This window comes from Pseudophryne corroboree, chromosome 8 (assembly GCF_028390025.1).
Source record: "Pseudophryne corroboree isolate aPseCor3 chromosome 8, aPseCor3.hap2, whole genome shotgun sequence".
Taxonomy (NCBI): domain Eukaryota; kingdom Metazoa; phylum Chordata; class Amphibia; order Anura; family Myobatrachidae; genus Pseudophryne; species Pseudophryne corroboree.
Genome location: NC_086451.1, coordinates 480031160 through 480048491, shown reverse-complemented (window position 1 = coordinate 480048491; position 17332 = coordinate 480031160). Strand labels below are relative to the sequence as shown.

Below are 17332 nucleotides of genomic sequence, written 5' to 3'. Positions count from 1 at the left end.
GAGGGCCCTGCTCGCTAGAGCTTACAATCTAGGGTCAACTCTTGTCTTGGAAATGTAAGGGAAATAACGCTAAATAAAATCAGACATGACCGCAGAAGACGGCAGCCCCTATTTTCAGAGTTACATGACACGCAGAGGATTGGATAACCCTGGCGTCTTTGGGTGCTCTGAGGAATGGCTCTGTTTATGCAGAAAACATTTAGAATGCGAGGATGTGACTTACAAATGTCTTTGAATCATTCACATAAATATGCATGTGTGCCATATATAACAGTAGCCTTGATGAGAACACGGAGAGTAACTGGCTGGGAGAATCGCTTAAGAGGTTTACATTAAGGCAGAATGTGGGACGCCGGTTAGAAATCACCGGGGGAACGACACCTTATTCTGATAACCTGTAGATAAAAGCTGTAAGCTATGATGTATGGACGCTGCAGTCACCACTTTACTATACATACTAAACAATAGTGGCGAAATATTGTTCATTACCCGCCAGGTGATAAAACGCGCAGACGTGTCACATTTGGGACTCCAAAATATAATTTTGAGGTGAAATCAGAGATCGGAGGCCGGTTTAATGGGCGAAAACAGCAGCGCACCTCCATTGTATTTACAATTTTCACCTCACCGTGATGGACGGATTTGACTTTTAATAAAATGAGATAAAATAGCAATATAGCCGGAACAGAGATGAGGTAAAAGCCAGGCGTCAAAGCCCAACTATAGTTAATCATTCCGTTGCAGCAAGGATATCCTGACATTCTGGCCTGTGATGACCCTTGAGGGTGGACTACACTCTGGCATTGGAAGGCTTGGTCCCAGGTAATCAGTATCAGCGCAATTACCAATAGTAAATATGGCAGATTAGACGTTATACCACTAAATGCAGACAGCTCTGGTGATATGTCATTGGCTGGAGGATAGATGACAGAGTGGTAAATGGGGGCAGACAGCTCTGGTGACATGTCTTTGGCTAGAGGATATATGACAGAGTGGTAAATGGGGGGCAGACAGCTCTGGTGATATGTCATTGGCTGGAGGATAGATGACAGAGTGGTAAATGGGGGGCAGACAGCTCTGGTGATATGTCATTGGCTGGAGGATAGATGACAGAGTGGTAAATGGGGGGCAGACAGCTCTGGTGATATGTCATTGGCTGGAGGATAGATGACAGAGTGGTAAATGGGGGGCAGACAGCTCTGGTGATATGTCATTGGCTGGAGGATAGATCACAGAGTGGTAAATGGGGGCAGACAGCTCTGGTGATATGTCATTGGCTGGAGGATAGATGACAGAGTGGTAAATGGGGGGCAGACAGCTCTGGTGACATGTCTTTGGCTGGAGGATAGATGACAGAGTGGTAAATGGGGGCAGACAGCTCTGGTGATATGTCATTGGCTGGAGGATAGATGACAGAGTGGTAAATGGGGGCAGACAGCTCTGGTGATATGTCATTGGCTGGAGGATAGATGACAGAGTGGTAAATGGGGGGCAGACAGCTCTGGTGACATGTCTTTGGCTGGGGGATAGATGACAGAGTGGTAAATGGGGGGCAGACAGCTCTGGTGATATGTCATTGGCTGGAGGATAGATGACAGAGTGGTAAATGGGGGCAGACAGCTCTGATGATATGTCATTGGCTGGAGGATAGATGACAGAGTGGTAAATGGGGGCAGACAGCTCTGGTGATATGTCATTGGCTGGAGGATAGATGACAGAGTGGTAAATGGGGGCAGACAGCTCTGATGATATGTCATTGGCTGGAGGATAGATGACAGAGTGGTAAAATAAGATTTTACTTACCGATAAATCTATTTCTCGTAGTCCGTAGTGGATGCTGGGACTCCGTAAGGACCATGGGGGGTAGCGGCTCCGCAGGAGACAGGGCACAAAATAAAAGCTTGAGATATCAGGTGGTGTGCACTGGCTCCTCCCCCTATGACCCTCCTCCAAGCCAGTTAGGATACTGTGCCCGGACGAGCGTACATAATAAGGAAGGATATTGAATCCCGGGTAAGACTCATACCAGCCACACCAATCACACCGTACAACTCGTGATCTGAACCCAGTTAACAGTATGATAAATTTTAAGGAGCCTCTGAAAGGATGGCTCAACAATAATAACCCGAATTTTTTGTAACAATAACTATATACAAGTATTGCAGACAATCCGCACTAGGGATGGGCGCCCAGCATCCACTACGGACTACGAGAAATAGATTTATCGGTAAGTAAAATCTTATTTTCTCTAACGTCCTAAGTGGATGCTGGGACTCCGTAAGGACCATGGGGATTATACCAAAGCTCCCAAACGGGCGGGAGAGTGCGGATGACTCTGCAGCACCGAATGAGAGAACTCCAGGTCCTCCTCAGCCAGGGTATCAAATTTGTGGAATTTAGCAAACGTGTTTGCCCCTGACCAAGTAGCTGCTCGGCAAAGTTGTAAAGCCGAGACCCCTCGGGCAGCCGCCCAAGATGAGCCCACTTTCCTTGTGGAATGGGCTTTTACTGATTTTGGCTGTGGCAATCCTGCCACGGAATGTGCAAGCTGAATTGTACTACAAATCCAACGAGCAATCGTCTGCTTTGAAGCAGGAGCACCCAGCTTGTTGGGTGCATACAGGATAAACAGCGAGTCAGTTTTCCTGACTCCAGCCGTCCTGGAAACATATATTTTCAAGGCCCTGACAACGTCCAGCAACTTAGAGTCCTCTAAGTCCCTAGTAGCCGCAGGTACCACAATAGGTTGGTTCATGTGAAATGCAGAAACCACCTTAGGTAGAAATTGAGGACGAGTCCTCAATTCCGCCCTGTCAGAATGAAAATTTAGGTAAGGGCTTTTACATGATAAAGCCGCCAATTCTGACACACGCCTAGCTGAAGCCAAGGCCAACAGCATCGACACCTTCCACGTGAGATATTTTAAATCTACCGTAGACAATGGTTCAAACCAGTGTGATTTTAGAAATCTCAACACAACATTGAGATCCCACGGTGCCACTGGAGGCACAAAAGGAGGCTGTATGTGCAGCACCCCTTTCACAAATGTCTGAACTTCAGGTACTGAAGCCAGTTCTTTCTGGAAGAATATCGACAGGGCCGAAATTTGAACCTTAATGGACCCTAATTTTAGGCCCATAGACAGTCCTGTTTGCAGGAAATGCAAGAAACGACCCAGTTGAAATTCCTGTGTAGGGGCCTTCTTGGCCTCACACCACGCAACATATTTACGCCAAATGCGGTGATAATGTTTTGCGGTTACTTCCTTTCTGGCTTTTACCAGAGTAGGGATGACTTCTTCTGGAATGCCCTTGTCCTTCAGGATCCGGCGTTCAACCGCCATGCCGTCAAACGCAGCCGCGGTAAGTCTTGGAACAGACAAGGCCCCTGCAGTAGCAGGTCCTGTCTTAGAGGTAGAGGCCACGGTTCGTCCGTGAGCATCTCTTGAAGTTCCGGGTACCAAGACCTTCTTGGCCAATCCGGAACCACGAGTATAGTTCTCACTCCTCTCCTTCTTATGATTCTCAATACTTTCGGTATGAGGGGCAGAGAAGGGAATACATACACTGACTGGTACACCCACGGCGTTACCAGAGCGTCCACTGCTATTGCCTGAGGGTCCCTTGACCTGGCGCAATATCTGTCCAGTTTTTTGTTTAGACGTGACGCCATCATGTCCACCTTTGGTCTTTCCCAACGGTTTACAATTTGGTGGAAGACTTCTGGGTGAAGTCCCCACTCTCCCGGGTGAAGGTCGTGTCTGCTGAGGAAGTCTGCTTCCCAGTTGTCCACTCCCGGAATGAACACTGCTGACAGTGCTATCACATGATTTTCCGCCCAGCGAAGAATCCTTGCAGTTTCTGCCATTGCCCTCCTGCTTCTCGTGCCGCCCTGTCTGTTTATGTGGGCGACTGACGTGATGTTGTCCGACTGGATCAACACCGCCTGACCCTGAAGCAGAGGTTTTGCTTGAATTAAGGCATTGTAAATGGCCCTTAGTTCTAGAATGTTTATATGAAGAGATGTTTCCATGCTTGACCACAAGCCCTGGAAATTCCTTCCCTGTGTGACTGCTCCCCAGCCTCTCAGGCTGGCATCCGTGGTTACCAGGATCCAATCCTGAATGCCAAATCTGCGGCCCTCTAGTAGATGAGCCCTCTGAAGCCACCACAGGAGAGACACCCTTGTCCTTGGCGACAGGGTTATCCGTTGATGCATCTGAAGATGCGATCCGGACCATTTTCCCAGTAGATCCCACTGAAAAGTTCTTGCATGGAATCTTCCGAATGGAATCGCTTCGTAAGAAGCCACCATTTTTCCCAGGACCCTTGTGCACTGATGCACTGAGACCTGTCCTGGTTTTAGGAGGTTCCTGACTAGCTCGGATAACTCCCTGGCCTTCTCCTCCGGGAGAAACACCTTCTTCTGGACTGTGTCCAGAATCATTCCTAAGAACAGTAGACGTGTCGTTGGAATCAGCTGCGATTTTGGAATATTTAGAATCCATCCGTGCTGACTTAGCACTACCTGAGATAGTGCCACTCCGACTTCTAACTGTTCCTTGGTTCTTGCCCTTATCAGGAGATCGTCCAATTAAGGGATAATTAAGATGCCTTTTCTTTGTAGAAGAATCATCATTTCGGCCATTACCTTGGTAAAGACCCGAGGCGCCGTGGACAATCCAAACGGCAGCGTCTGAAACTGATAATGACAGTTTTGTACTACAAACCTGAGGTACCCTTGGTGAGAAGGATATATTGGGACGTGGAGATAAGCATCCTTGATGTCCAGCGACACCATATAGTCCCCCTCTTCCAGGTTCGCTATCACCGCTCTGAGTGACTCCATCTTGAATTTGAACCTTTTTATGTAAGTGTTCAAAGATTTTAGATTTAATATTGGTCTCACCGAGCCGTCCGGCTTCGGTACCACAAATAGTGTGGAATAATACCCCTTCCCCTGTTGTAAGAGGGGTACCTTGATTATCACCTGCTGGGAGTACAGCTTGTGAATGGCTTCCAGAACTGCCTCCCTGTCGGAGGGAGACTTTGGTAAAGCAGACTTCAGGAACCGATGAGGAGGAAACGCCTCGAATTCCAGTTTGTACCCCTGTGATACTACCTGTAGAATCCAGGGATCCACTTGCGAGTGAGCCCACTGCGCGTTGAAATTCTTGAGACGGGCCCCCACCGTGTCTGAGTCTGCTTGTAAAGCCCCAGCGTCATGCTGAAGACTTGGCAGAAGCAGGGGAGGGCTTCTGCTCCTGGGAAGCGGCTGCATGGTGCTGCCTTTTTCCTCTTCCTCTGCCCTTGGGCAGAAAAGAGTGACCTTTTGCTCGCTTGTACTTATGGGAACGAAAGGACTGAGTTTGAAAAGACTGTGTCTTTTTCTGTTGATGTGAAGTAACCTGGGGTAAAAAGGTGGATTTTCCAGCCGTTGCCGTGGCCACCAGGTCTGTTAGACCAGCCCCAAATAACTCCTCCCCCTTATACGGCAATACTTCCATGTGCCGTTTGGAATCTGCGTCCCCTGACCACTGTCTGGTCCATAATGCTCTTCTGGCAGAGATGGACATTGCGCTTACTCTTGATGCCAGGGTACAAATATCCCTCTGCGCATCACGCATATATAGCAATGCATCCTTTAAATGTTCTATAGTTAACAGAATATTGTCCCTATCCAGGGTATCAATATTCTCAGTCAGGGAATCCGCCCATGCGACTCCAGCACTGCACATCCAGGCTGATGCGATTGCTGGTCGCAGTATAACACCAGTATGTGTGTATATACTTTTCAGGATATTTTCCAGCCTCCTATCAGCTGGTTCTTTGAGGGTGGCCGTATCAGGGGACGGTAACGCTACTTGTTTAGATAAACGTGTGAGCGCCTTATCTACCCTCGGGGGTATTTCCCACCGTGCCCTAACCTCTGGCGGGAAAGGGTATAGTGCTAATAACTTATTAGAAATTAGCTGTTTTTTATCGGGGGAAACCCACGCTTTATCACACACCTCATTTATTTCCTCAGACTCAGGAAAAACTATTGGCAGTTTTTTCACACCCCACATAATACCCGCCTTTGAGGTATTTGTAGTGTCAGAAAGGTTCAATGCCTCTTTCATTGCCGTGATCATGTAACGTGTGGCCCTACTGGACATTACGTTTGTCTCGTCACCGTCGACACTAGATTCAGTATCTGTATCTGGATCCGTGTCGACCCACTGAGGTAGCGGCCGTTTTAGGGCCCCTGAGGGTGTCTGAGACGCCTGAACAGGCACTAATTGATTTGCCGGCTTTCTCATGTCGTCAACAGTTTTTTGTAAATTGCTGACATTATCACTTAATTGCTTAAACACAATCATCCAGTCAGGTGTCGACTCCCTAGGGGGTGACATCACTAACACAGGCAACTGCTCCGCCTCCACCTCATTTTCCTCCTCATACATGTCGACACACGCGTACCGACACACAGCACACACACCGGGAATGCTCTGATAGAGGACAGGACCCTACTTAGCCCTTTGGAGAGACAGAGGGAGAGTCTGCCAGCACACACCCAGCGCTATATATATACAGGGATAACCTTATATAAGTGTTAATCCCTTATAGCTGCTGTTAATCTAGTTATTTGCTGCCAAAATGCCCCCCCTTCTCTTTTTTACCCTGAATCAGATGCAGTACTGCAGGGGAGAATCAGGGAGCCGTCCTTCCAGCGGAGCTGTGAGGGAATAATGGCGCCAGTGTGCTGAGGAGATAGGCCCCGCCCCTTCACGACGTCCTTAACTCCCGCTTTTTTGTGTAAAATGGCAGGGGAAAAAATACATCCATATAGCCCTGGAGCTATATGTGATGTATTCCTTTTGCCAGCTAAGGTATATGTGTGTTATATTGCGTCTCAGGGCGCTCCCCCCCAGCGCCCTGCACCCTCAGTGACCGGAGTGTGAAGTGTGCTGAGAGCAATGGCGCACAGCTGCGGTGCTGTGCGCTACCTTAGTCTTGAAGACAGGATGTCTTCTGCCGCCGCTTTCACCGGACCTTCGTCTCTTCTGGCTCTGTAAGGGGGACGGCGGCGCGGCTCCGGTGACCCATCCAGGCTGAACCTGTGATCGTCCCTCTGGAGCTAACGTCCAGTAGCCTAAGAAGCCCAATCCACTCTGCACTCAGGTGAGTTCGCTTCTTCTCCCCTTAGTCCCACGATGCAGTGAGCCTGTTGCCAGCAGGACTCACTGAAAATAAAAAAACCTAACTAAACTTTTATTCTAAGCAGCTCTGGAGAGCTACCTAGTTTGCACCCTTCTCGGCCGGGCACAAAAATCTAACTGGCTTGGAGGAGGGTCATAGGGGGAGGAGCCAGTGCACACCACCTGATATCTCAAGCTTTTATTTTGTGCCCTGTCTCCTGCGGACCCGCTATTCCCCATGGTCCTTACGGAGTCCCAGCATCCACTTAGGACGTTAGAGAAATGGGGGGCAGACAGCTCTGGTGATATGTCATTGGCCGGAGGATAGATGACAGAGTGGTAAATGGGGGGCAGACAGCTCTGGTGATATGTCATTGGCTGGAGGATAGATGACAGCGTGGTAAATGGGGGGCAGACAGCTCTGGTGATATGTCATTGGCTGGAGGATAGATGACAGAGTGGTAAATGGGGGCAGACAGCTCTGGTGACATGTCATTGGCTGGAGGATAGATGACAGAGTGGTAAATGGGGGGCAGACAGCTCTGGTGACATGTCTTTGGCTGGAGGATAGATGACAGAGTGGTAAATGGGGGGCAGACAGCTCTGGTGATATGTCATTGGCCGGAGGATAGATGACAGAGCAGAGGTAAATGGGGGGCAGACAGCTCTGGTGATATGTCATTGGCTGGAGGATAGATGACAGAGTGGTAAATGGAGGCAGTCAGTGGAGGGGATGGTCACCAGTGCAGGACCCCAGTATCCTTCTTATAAAGGCAACATAACTAATGAGACTGCAGGTACAGTCTGATTCTTCCAAATGACACAAAGATAGAAGGGCACAGTGTGTGTGTATGGGGGAAGGGTGCAGTGTGTGGTGGTGGGGGGCATAGGGGGAGGGTGCAGTGTGTGTGTGTGTGTGTGTGTGTGTATGGGGGAAGGGTGCAGTGTGTGCTGGTGGGGGGCAGGGTACGGGGAGGGTGCAGTGTGTGTATGGGGAGGGTAGGGGGAGGGTGCAGTGTGTGTATTAGGAGGGTAGGGGGAGGGTGCAGTGTGTATGGGGAAGGGTGCAGTGTGTGTATGGAGAGGATAGGGGTAGGGTGCAGTGTGTATGGGGAGGGTGCAGTGTGTGTGTGTGTGTGGGGGGGGGGGGGTAGGGTAGGGTGCAGTGTGAGCATGGGGAGGATAGGGGAAGGGTGCAGTGTGTATGGAGAATGTGCAGTGTGTGTGTGGGGGGGGCCAGGGTAGGGGGACGGTGCAGTGTGTGTATGGGGAGGATAGGGGGAGGGTGCAGTGTGTGTATGGGGAGGATAGGGGGATGGTGCAGTGTGTATGGGGAGGGTGCCCATGTCTTACGCAGTAGGAGCAGCTCACCAGATACACAGCACTGTACCCATGTCTTACGCAGTAGGAGCAGCTCACCAGATACACAGCACTGTACCCATGTCTTACGCAGTAGGAGCAGCCCACCAGATACACATCACTGCACCCATGTCTTACGCAGTAGGAGCAGCCCACCAGATACACAGCACTGTACCCATGTCTTACGCAGTAGGAGCAGCCCACCAGATACACATCACTGTACCCATGTCTTACGCAGTAGGAGCAGCCCACCAGACACACAGCACTGTACCCATGTCTTACGCAGTAGGAGCAGCCCACCAGGTACACAGCACTGTACCCATGTCTTACACAGTAGGAGCAGCCCACCATATACACAGCACTGTACTCATGTCTTACGCAGTAGGAGCAGCCCACCAGATACACAGCACTGTACCCACGTCTTACACAGTAGGAGCAGCCCACCAGATACACAGCACTGTACCCATGCCTTACACAGTAGGAGCAGCCCACCAGATACACATCACTGTACCCATGTCTTACACAGTAGGAGCAGCCCACCAGATACACATCACTGTACCCATGTCTTACACAGTAGGAGCAGCCCACCAGATACACAGCACTGTACCCATGCCTTACGCAGAAGGAGTGGCCCACCAGATACACAGCACTGTACTCATGTCTTACGCAGTAGGAGCAGCTCACCAGATACACAGCACTGTACCCACGTCTTACACAGTAGGAGCAGCCCACCAGATACACAGCACTGTACCCATGCCTTACACAGTAGGAGCAGCCCACCAGATACACATCACTGTACCACTGTCTTATGCAGTAGGAGCAGCCCACCATATACACAGCACTGTACTCATGTCTTACGCAGTAGGAGCAGCTCACCAGATACACAGCACTGTACCCATGTCTTACACAGTAGGAGCAGCCCACCAGATACACATCACTGTACCCATGTCTTACACAGTAGGAGCAGCCCACCAGATACACAGCACTGTACCCATGCCTTACGCAGAAGGAGTGGCCCACCAGATACACAGCACTGTACCCATGTCTTACGCAGTAGGATCAGCCCACCATATACACAGCACTGTACCCATGTCTTACACAGTAGGAGCAGCCCACCAGATACACAGCACTGTACCCATGTCTTACGCAGTAGGAGCAGCCCACCAGATACACAGCACTGTACCCATGTCTTACACAGTAGGAGCAGCCCACCAGATACACAGCACTGTACCCATACCTTACACAGTAGGAGCAGCCCACCAGATACACAGCACTGTACCCATGTCTTACACAGTAGGAGCAGCCCACCAGATACACAGCACTGTACCCACGTCTTACACAGTAGGAACAGCCCACCAGATACACAGCACTGTACCCACGTCTTACACAGTAGGAACAGCACGTGACAGTGATACAGACCAGCTCATTCTGTGACGTGTTATATCGGGGTAAACTCCCCAGTATTTCACATGGGGGAATACTCATATCATACCACCAATGCCAGTATAGATCTTAGGTTCCGTAGACTCATCTTTAAGATTGTCTGCCTCAGCACAGGTGAGAAGCTCTGGGAGCGGGAGGTGTGATCCTGCCTCAGCACAGGTGAGAAGCTCTGGAATTGGGAGGTGTGATCCTGCCTCAGTACAGGTGAGAAGCTCTTGGAGCGGGAGGTGTGATCCTGCCTCAGCACAGGTGAGAAGCTCTGAGAGCGGGAGGTGTGATCCTGCCTCAGCACAGGTGAGAAGCTCTGGGAGTGGGAGGTGTGATCCTGCCTCAGCACAGGTGAGAAGCTCTGGGAGTGGGAGGTGTGATCCTGCCTCAGCACAGGTGAGAAGCTCTGGGAGCGGGAGGTGTGATGCTGCCTCAGCACAGGTGAGATGCTCTGGGAGCGGGAGGTGTGATCCTGCCTCAGCACAGGTGAGAAGCTCTGGGAGCGGGAGGTGTGATCCTGCCTCAGCACAGGTGAGAAACTCTGGAATTGGGAGGTATGATCCTGCCTCAGCACAGGTGAGAAGCTCTGGGAGCGGGAGGTGTGATCCTGCGTCAGCACAGGTGAGAAGCTCTGGGAGCGGGAGGTGTGATCCTGCGTCAGCACAGGTGAGAAGCTCTGGGAGTGGGAGGTGTGATCCTGCCTCAGCACAGGTGAGAAGCTCTGGAATTGGGAGGTGTGATCCTGCCTCAGCACAGGTGAGATGCTCTGGGAGCGGGAGGTGTGATCCTGCCTCAGCACAGGTGAGAAGCTCTGGGAGCGGGAGGTGTGATCCTGCCTCAGCACAGGTGAGAAGTTCTGGAAGCGGGAAGTGTGATCCTGCCTCAGCACAGGTGAGATGCTCTGGGAGCGGGAGGTGTGATCCTGCCTCAGCACAGGCGAGAAGCTCTGGGAGCGGGAGGTGTGATCCTGCCTCAGCACAGGTGAGAAGCTCTGGAAGAGGGAGGTGTGATCCTGCCTTAGCACAGGTGAGAAGCTCGGGAAGCGGGAACTCACCTGCAGAAACACTGCGGAATCTCTCCCAGGCCGTACATGTGGAACAGGAATGGGGTGTTGCCGTAGCGTCCGAGGCACTGCAGGAATTTCTGTGTGGCTCTCAGGCCGTCCAGCGTGTTGGCGGTCTCTGACACCATTGCGATAGAACACAGGACAAAGTGCTGCAGGCTCGGCGTTAACCGTTTAGACTGTAAAAACTCGGAGAACGTCCGATCCTTGTAATCTGTGAAAATAAAACGTTGCATCACTACTACAGAGAGGCTAGTGTGCGGCACGGTGTGACTATAGGGGTAACACAGCAGGGGGAGTGTATATAACATCTGCAATACAGGACAACTGGAACAGGGTCATGCTACGATAGACGGAGGTGTTGTGTCATTATCCTCCCATCAAAGGCGTGTTGTGTGATTACGTGTTGTGTGATTATACTCTGATTGCAGACGTGTTGTGTGATTACATGTTGTGTGATTATACTCTGATTGCAGACGTGTTGTGTGATTACATGTTGTGTGATTATACTATGATCGCAGACGTGTTGTGTGATTATGTGTTGTGTGATTATACTTCGATCGCAGACTTGTTGTGTGATGTTACTCTGATCAGAGATGTGTTGTGTAAGTATGCTCTGATTACAGATGCGTTGATTACACTATGGGGGTCATTCCGAGTTGTTCGCTCGTTATTTTTTTCTCGCAACGGAGCGATTAGTCGCTAATGCGCATGCGCAATGTCCGCAGTGCGACTGCGCCAAGTAAATTTGCTATGCAGTTAGGTTTTTTACTCACGGCATTACGAGGTTTTTTCTTCGTTCTGGTGATCGTAATGCGATTGACAGGAAGTGGGTGTTTCTGGGCGGAAACTGGCCGTTTTATGGGTGTGTGTGAAAAAACGCTGCCGTTTCTGGGAAAAACGCGGGAGTGGCTGGAGAAACGGAGGAGTGTCTGGGCGAACGCTGGGTGTGTTTGTGACGTCAAACCAGGAACGAAACTGACTGAACTGATCGCAGATGCCGAGTAAGTCTGGAGCTACTCAGAAACTGCTAAGAAGTGTCTATTCGCAATTCTGCTAATCTTTCGTTCGCAATTTTGATAAGCTAAGATTCACTCCCAGTAGGCGGCGGCTTAGTGTGTGCAAAGCTGCTAAAAGCAGCTAGCGAGCGAACAACTCGGAATGAGGGCCTATGATTGCAGACGTGTTGTGTGATTACGTGTTGTGCGATTAGATTCTGATCGCAGACGTGTTGTGTGATACTACTCTGATCAGAGATGTGTTGTGTAAGTATGCTCTGATTACAGTTGCGTTGATTACACTATGATCGCAGGCGTGTTGTGTGATTACGTGTTGTGTGATTATACTCTGATTGCAGACGTGTTGTGTAATTACATGTTGTGTGATTATACTCTGATCAGAGATGTGTTGTGTAAGTATGCTCTGATTACAGATGTGTTGATTACACTATGATCGCAGGTGTGTTGTGTCATTACGTGTTGTGTGATTACACTATGATCGCAGGCGTGTTGTGTAATTGCACACCTATGGGGACGCAGTACCATCAGTCACTCACGCTGCGAGTGACACCATCATCACTGATATTACACCTTTATAGACGGCAGAGCCATCTAACACCCTTATAATACATGAGTGAAGGGAATGGTAACACAAACACCTGGTGAGTAGCAATGTTAGAGTGACAACGATAACACTACAGGGCGCACATCACACACACCAGCGTAGAACATACATAATATACGTCATACAGTAACTACGGCTTATCTGCTTCATTCCGCCCGCACCAGCCAGAAGGTGGGAGATAACAATACAGAGATCTGACTATATCTACTCACATCACCAATAAAACATACAAATCCTAATACGGAGTATGTGTGTTATAGCAGTGCTTCAGAGTGCACTCCCCCGCCCCGGCGTATTTGTACCGCCAACATTTGTAAAGCAGCACATATGTAATGAACAGAAGTACTACAGGTTGAGTATCCCAAAATTCTTAGGACCAGAGGTATTTTGGATAACGGATATTTCCGTATTTTGGAATAATTGCATACCATAATGAGATATCACGGTGATGGGACCTAAGTCTAAGCACAGAATGTATTTATGTTTCATATATACCTTATATACACAGCCTGAAGGTCATTTAATACTATATTTGTAATAACTTTGTGTACATTGAGCCATTAGAAAACAAAGGTTTCACTATCTCGGTCTCACTCAATAAATTCCGTATTTCGAAATATTTGGATATAGGATACTCAACTGTATTAGATGAAATGAATGGTTGTCACTATATATAAAAGCTAAAAATGTGCTATAAACATTATCTGAAAGAAAAGAATGAATAGTACATAAATATTTCCCACGTTACAACCTATGAAAATATTTAAATTGACAATAAAACTGTAATCCAGGTATTCTTCTTTTACAGGGATGGATTTGTTATATTAGATCCATAGAACAGGTCCTACTGTGATGCATAGGGCTAGAGATCCCTAGGACAGGTCCTACTGTAATGCATAGGGCTAGAGATCACTAGAACAGGTCCTACTGTGATGCATAGGGATATAGATCACTAGGACGGGTCCTACTGTGATGCACAGGGCTAGAGATCCCTAGGACAGGTCCTACTGTGATACATAGGGCTAAAGATCCCTAGGACAGGCCCTACTGTGATGCATAGGGCTAGAGATCCCTAGGACAGGCCCTACTGTGATGCATAGGGATATAGATCACTAGGACAGGTCCTAGGTGCTACTGTAATGCATAGAGTTAGAGATCACTAGGACAGGTCCTACTGTGATGCATAGGGCTAGAGATCCCTAGGACAGGCCCTACTGTGATGCACAGGGCTAGAGATCCCTAGGACAGGTCCTAATGTGATGCATAGGGCTAAAGATCCCTAGGACAGGCCCTACTGTGATGCATAGGGCTAGAGATCCCTAGGACAGGTCTTACTGTGATACATAGGGCTAGAGATCCCTAGGACAGGTCCTACTGTTATACATAGGGCTAAAGATCACTAAGACAGGTCCTTCTCTGATGCATAGGGCTAGAGATCCCTAGGACAGGTCCTACTGTGATGCATAGGGCTAGAGATCCCTAGGACAGGTCCTACTGTGATGCATAGGGATAGAGATCCCTAGGACAGGCCCTACTGTGATGCACAGGGCTAGAGATCCCTAGGACAGGTCCTAATGTGATGCATAGGGCTAAAGATCCCTAGGACAGGCCCTACTGTGATGCATAGGGCAAGAGATCCCTAGGACAGGTCTTACTGTGATACATAGGGCTAGAGATCCCTAGGACAGGTCCTACTGTTATACATAGGGCTAAAGATCACTAAGACAGGTCCTTCTCTGATGCATAGGGCTAGAGATCCCTAGGACAGGTCCTACTGTGATGCATAGGGCTAGAGATCCCTAGGACAGGTCCTACTGTGATGCATAGGGATAGAGATCCCTAGGACAGGCCCTACTGTGATGCATAGGACTAGAAATCCCTTGGACAGGTCCTACTGTGATGCATAGGGCTAGAGATCACTAGGACAGGTCCTATGTGCTACTGTGATCCATAGGGCTAGAGATCCCTAGGACAGGCCCTACTGTGATGCATAGGACTAGAAATCCCTTGGACAGGTCCTACTGTGATGCATAGGGCTAGAGATCACTAGGACAGGTCCTACTGTGATGCATAGGGCTAGAGCTCCCTAGGACAGAACCTACTGTGATGCATAGGGCTAAAGATCCCTAGGACAGGCCCTACTGTGATGCATAGGGCTAGAGATCCCTAGGACAGAACCTACTGTGATGCATAGGGCTAGAGATCCCTAGGACAGAACCTACTGTGATGCATAGGGCTAGAGATCCCTAGGACAGGTCCTACTGTGATACATAGGGCTAAAGATCCCTAGGACAGGCCCTACTGTGATGCATAGGGCTAGAGATCCCTAGGACAGGTCCTAATGTGATGCATAGGGCTAGAGATCCCTAGGACAGGTCCTACTGTGATGCACAGGGCTAGAGATCCCTAGGACAGGTCCTACTGTGATGCATAGGGCTAGAGATCCATAGGACAGGTCCTACTGTGATAAATAGGGCTAGAGATCCCTAGGACAGGTCCTACTGTGATAAATAGGGCTAGAGATCCCTAGGACAGGTCCTACTGTGATAAATAGGGCTAGAGATCCCTAGGACAGGTCCTACTGTGATGCATAGGACTAGAAATCCCTTGGACAGGTCCTACTGTGATGCAAAGGGCTAGAGAGCCCTAGGACAGGTCCTACTGTGATACATAGGGCTAGAGATCCCTAGGACAGGTCCTACTGTGATGCATAGGGATAGAGATCCCTAGGACAGGCCCTACTGTGATGCATAGGACTAGAAATCCCTTGGACAGGTCCTACTGTGATGCATAGGGCTAGAGATCACTAGGACAGGTCCTATGTGCTACTGTGATCCATAGGGCTAGAGATCCCTAGGACAGGCCCTACTGTGATGCATAGGACTAGAAATCCCTTGGACAGGTCCTACTGTGATGCATAGGGCTAGAGATCACTAGGACAGGTCCTACTGTGATGCATAGGGCTAGAGCTCCCTAGGACAGAACCTACTGTGATGCATAGGGCTAAAGATCCCTAGGACAGGCCCTACTGTGATGCATAGGGCTAGAGAGCCCTAGGACAGGTCCTACTGTGATACATAGGGTTAAAGATCACTAGGAAAGGTCTTAGGTGCTACTGTGATGCATAGGACTAGAGTTCCCTAGGACAGGTCCTACTGTGATGCATAGGGCTAGAGCTTCCTAGTACAGGTACTACAGTGATGCATAGGGCTAGAGATCCCGAGGACAGTTCCTACTGTGATGCATAGGGCTAGAGATCCCGAGGACAGTTCCTACTGTGATGCATAGGGCTAGAGATCCCGAGGACAGGACAAGTCCCAATGTGATGCACAGGGCTAGAGATCCCTAGGACAGGTCCTACTGTGATGCACAGGGCTAGAGATCCATAGGACAGGTCCTACTGTGATGCACAGGGATAGAGATCCATAGGACAGGTCCTACTGTGATGCACAGGCTAGAGATCCCTAGGACAGGTCCTGCTGTGATGTATAGGGCTAGAGATCACTAGGACAGGTCCTACTGTGATGCACAGGGCTAGAGATCCTTAGGACAGGTCCTACTGTGATGCATAGGGCTGGAGATCACTAGGACAGGTCATACTGTGATGCACAGGGCTAGAGATCCATAGGACAGGTCCTACTGTGATGCACAGGGCTAGAGATCCATAGGACAGGTCCTACTGTGATGCACAGGGATAGAGATCCCTAGGACAGGTCCTACTGTGATGCATAGGGATATAGATCACTAGGACAGGTCCTACTGTAATGCACAGGGCTAGAGATCACTAGGACAGGTCCTACTGTAATGCATAGGGCTAGAGATCACTAGGACAGGTCCTACTGTGATGCACAGGGCTAGAGATCCTTAGGACAGGTCCTAATGTGATGTATAGGGCTAGAGATCACTAGGACAGGTCCTACTGTGATGCACAGGGCTAGAGATCCCTAGGACAGGTACTACTGTGATGCACAGGGCTAGAGATCCCTAGGACAGGTCCTAATGTGATGCATAGGGCTGGAGATCACTAGGACAGGTCATACTGTGATGCACAGGGCTAGAGATCCATAGGACAGGTCCTACTGTGATGCACAGGGATAGAGATCCATAGGACAGGTCCTACTGTGATGCACAGGGCTAGAGATCCTTAGGACAGGTCCTACTGTGATGTATAGGGCTAGAGATCACTAGGACAGGTCCTACTGTGATGCACAGGGCTAGAGATCCTTAGGACAGGTCCTACTGTGATGTATAGGGCTAGAGATCACTAGGACAGGTCCTGCTGTGATGTATAGGGCTAGAGATCACTAGGACAGGTCCTAATGTGATGTATAGGGCTAGAGATCCCTAGGACAGGTCCTACTGTGATGTATAGGGCTAGAGATCACTAGGACAGGTCCTAATGTGATGCACAGGGCTAGAGATCCATAGGACAGGTCCTACTGTGATGCACAGGGCTAGAGATCCTTAGGACAGGTCCTACTGTGATGCACAGGGCTAGAGATCCCTAGGACAGGTCCTACTGTGATGCACAGGGCTAGAGATCCCTAGGACAGGTCCTACTGTGATGCATAGGGCTAGAGATCCCTAGGACAGGTACTACTGTGATGCACAGGGCTAGAGATCCCTAGGACAGGTCCTACTGTGATGCACAGGGCTAGAGATCCCTAGGACAGGTC

The 17332-nt window shown here is 49.6% G+C and overlaps 1 protein-coding gene across 1 annotated transcript in view; it reads right to left on the bottom strand.

Annotated features, from left to right (window-relative positions):
• Nucleotides 1–17332, bottom strand: part of CHM (CHM Rab escort protein) — a 182708-nt gene that overhangs the window by 74928 nt on the left and 90448 nt on the right. The window contains exon 6 of the mRNA XM_063938649.1: nucleotides 11025–11344. Within this exon, the coding sequence (XP_063794719.1) occupies nucleotides 11025–11344 (320 nt within the window). The remainder of the gene's footprint in view (nucleotides 1–11024; nucleotides 11345–17332) is intronic.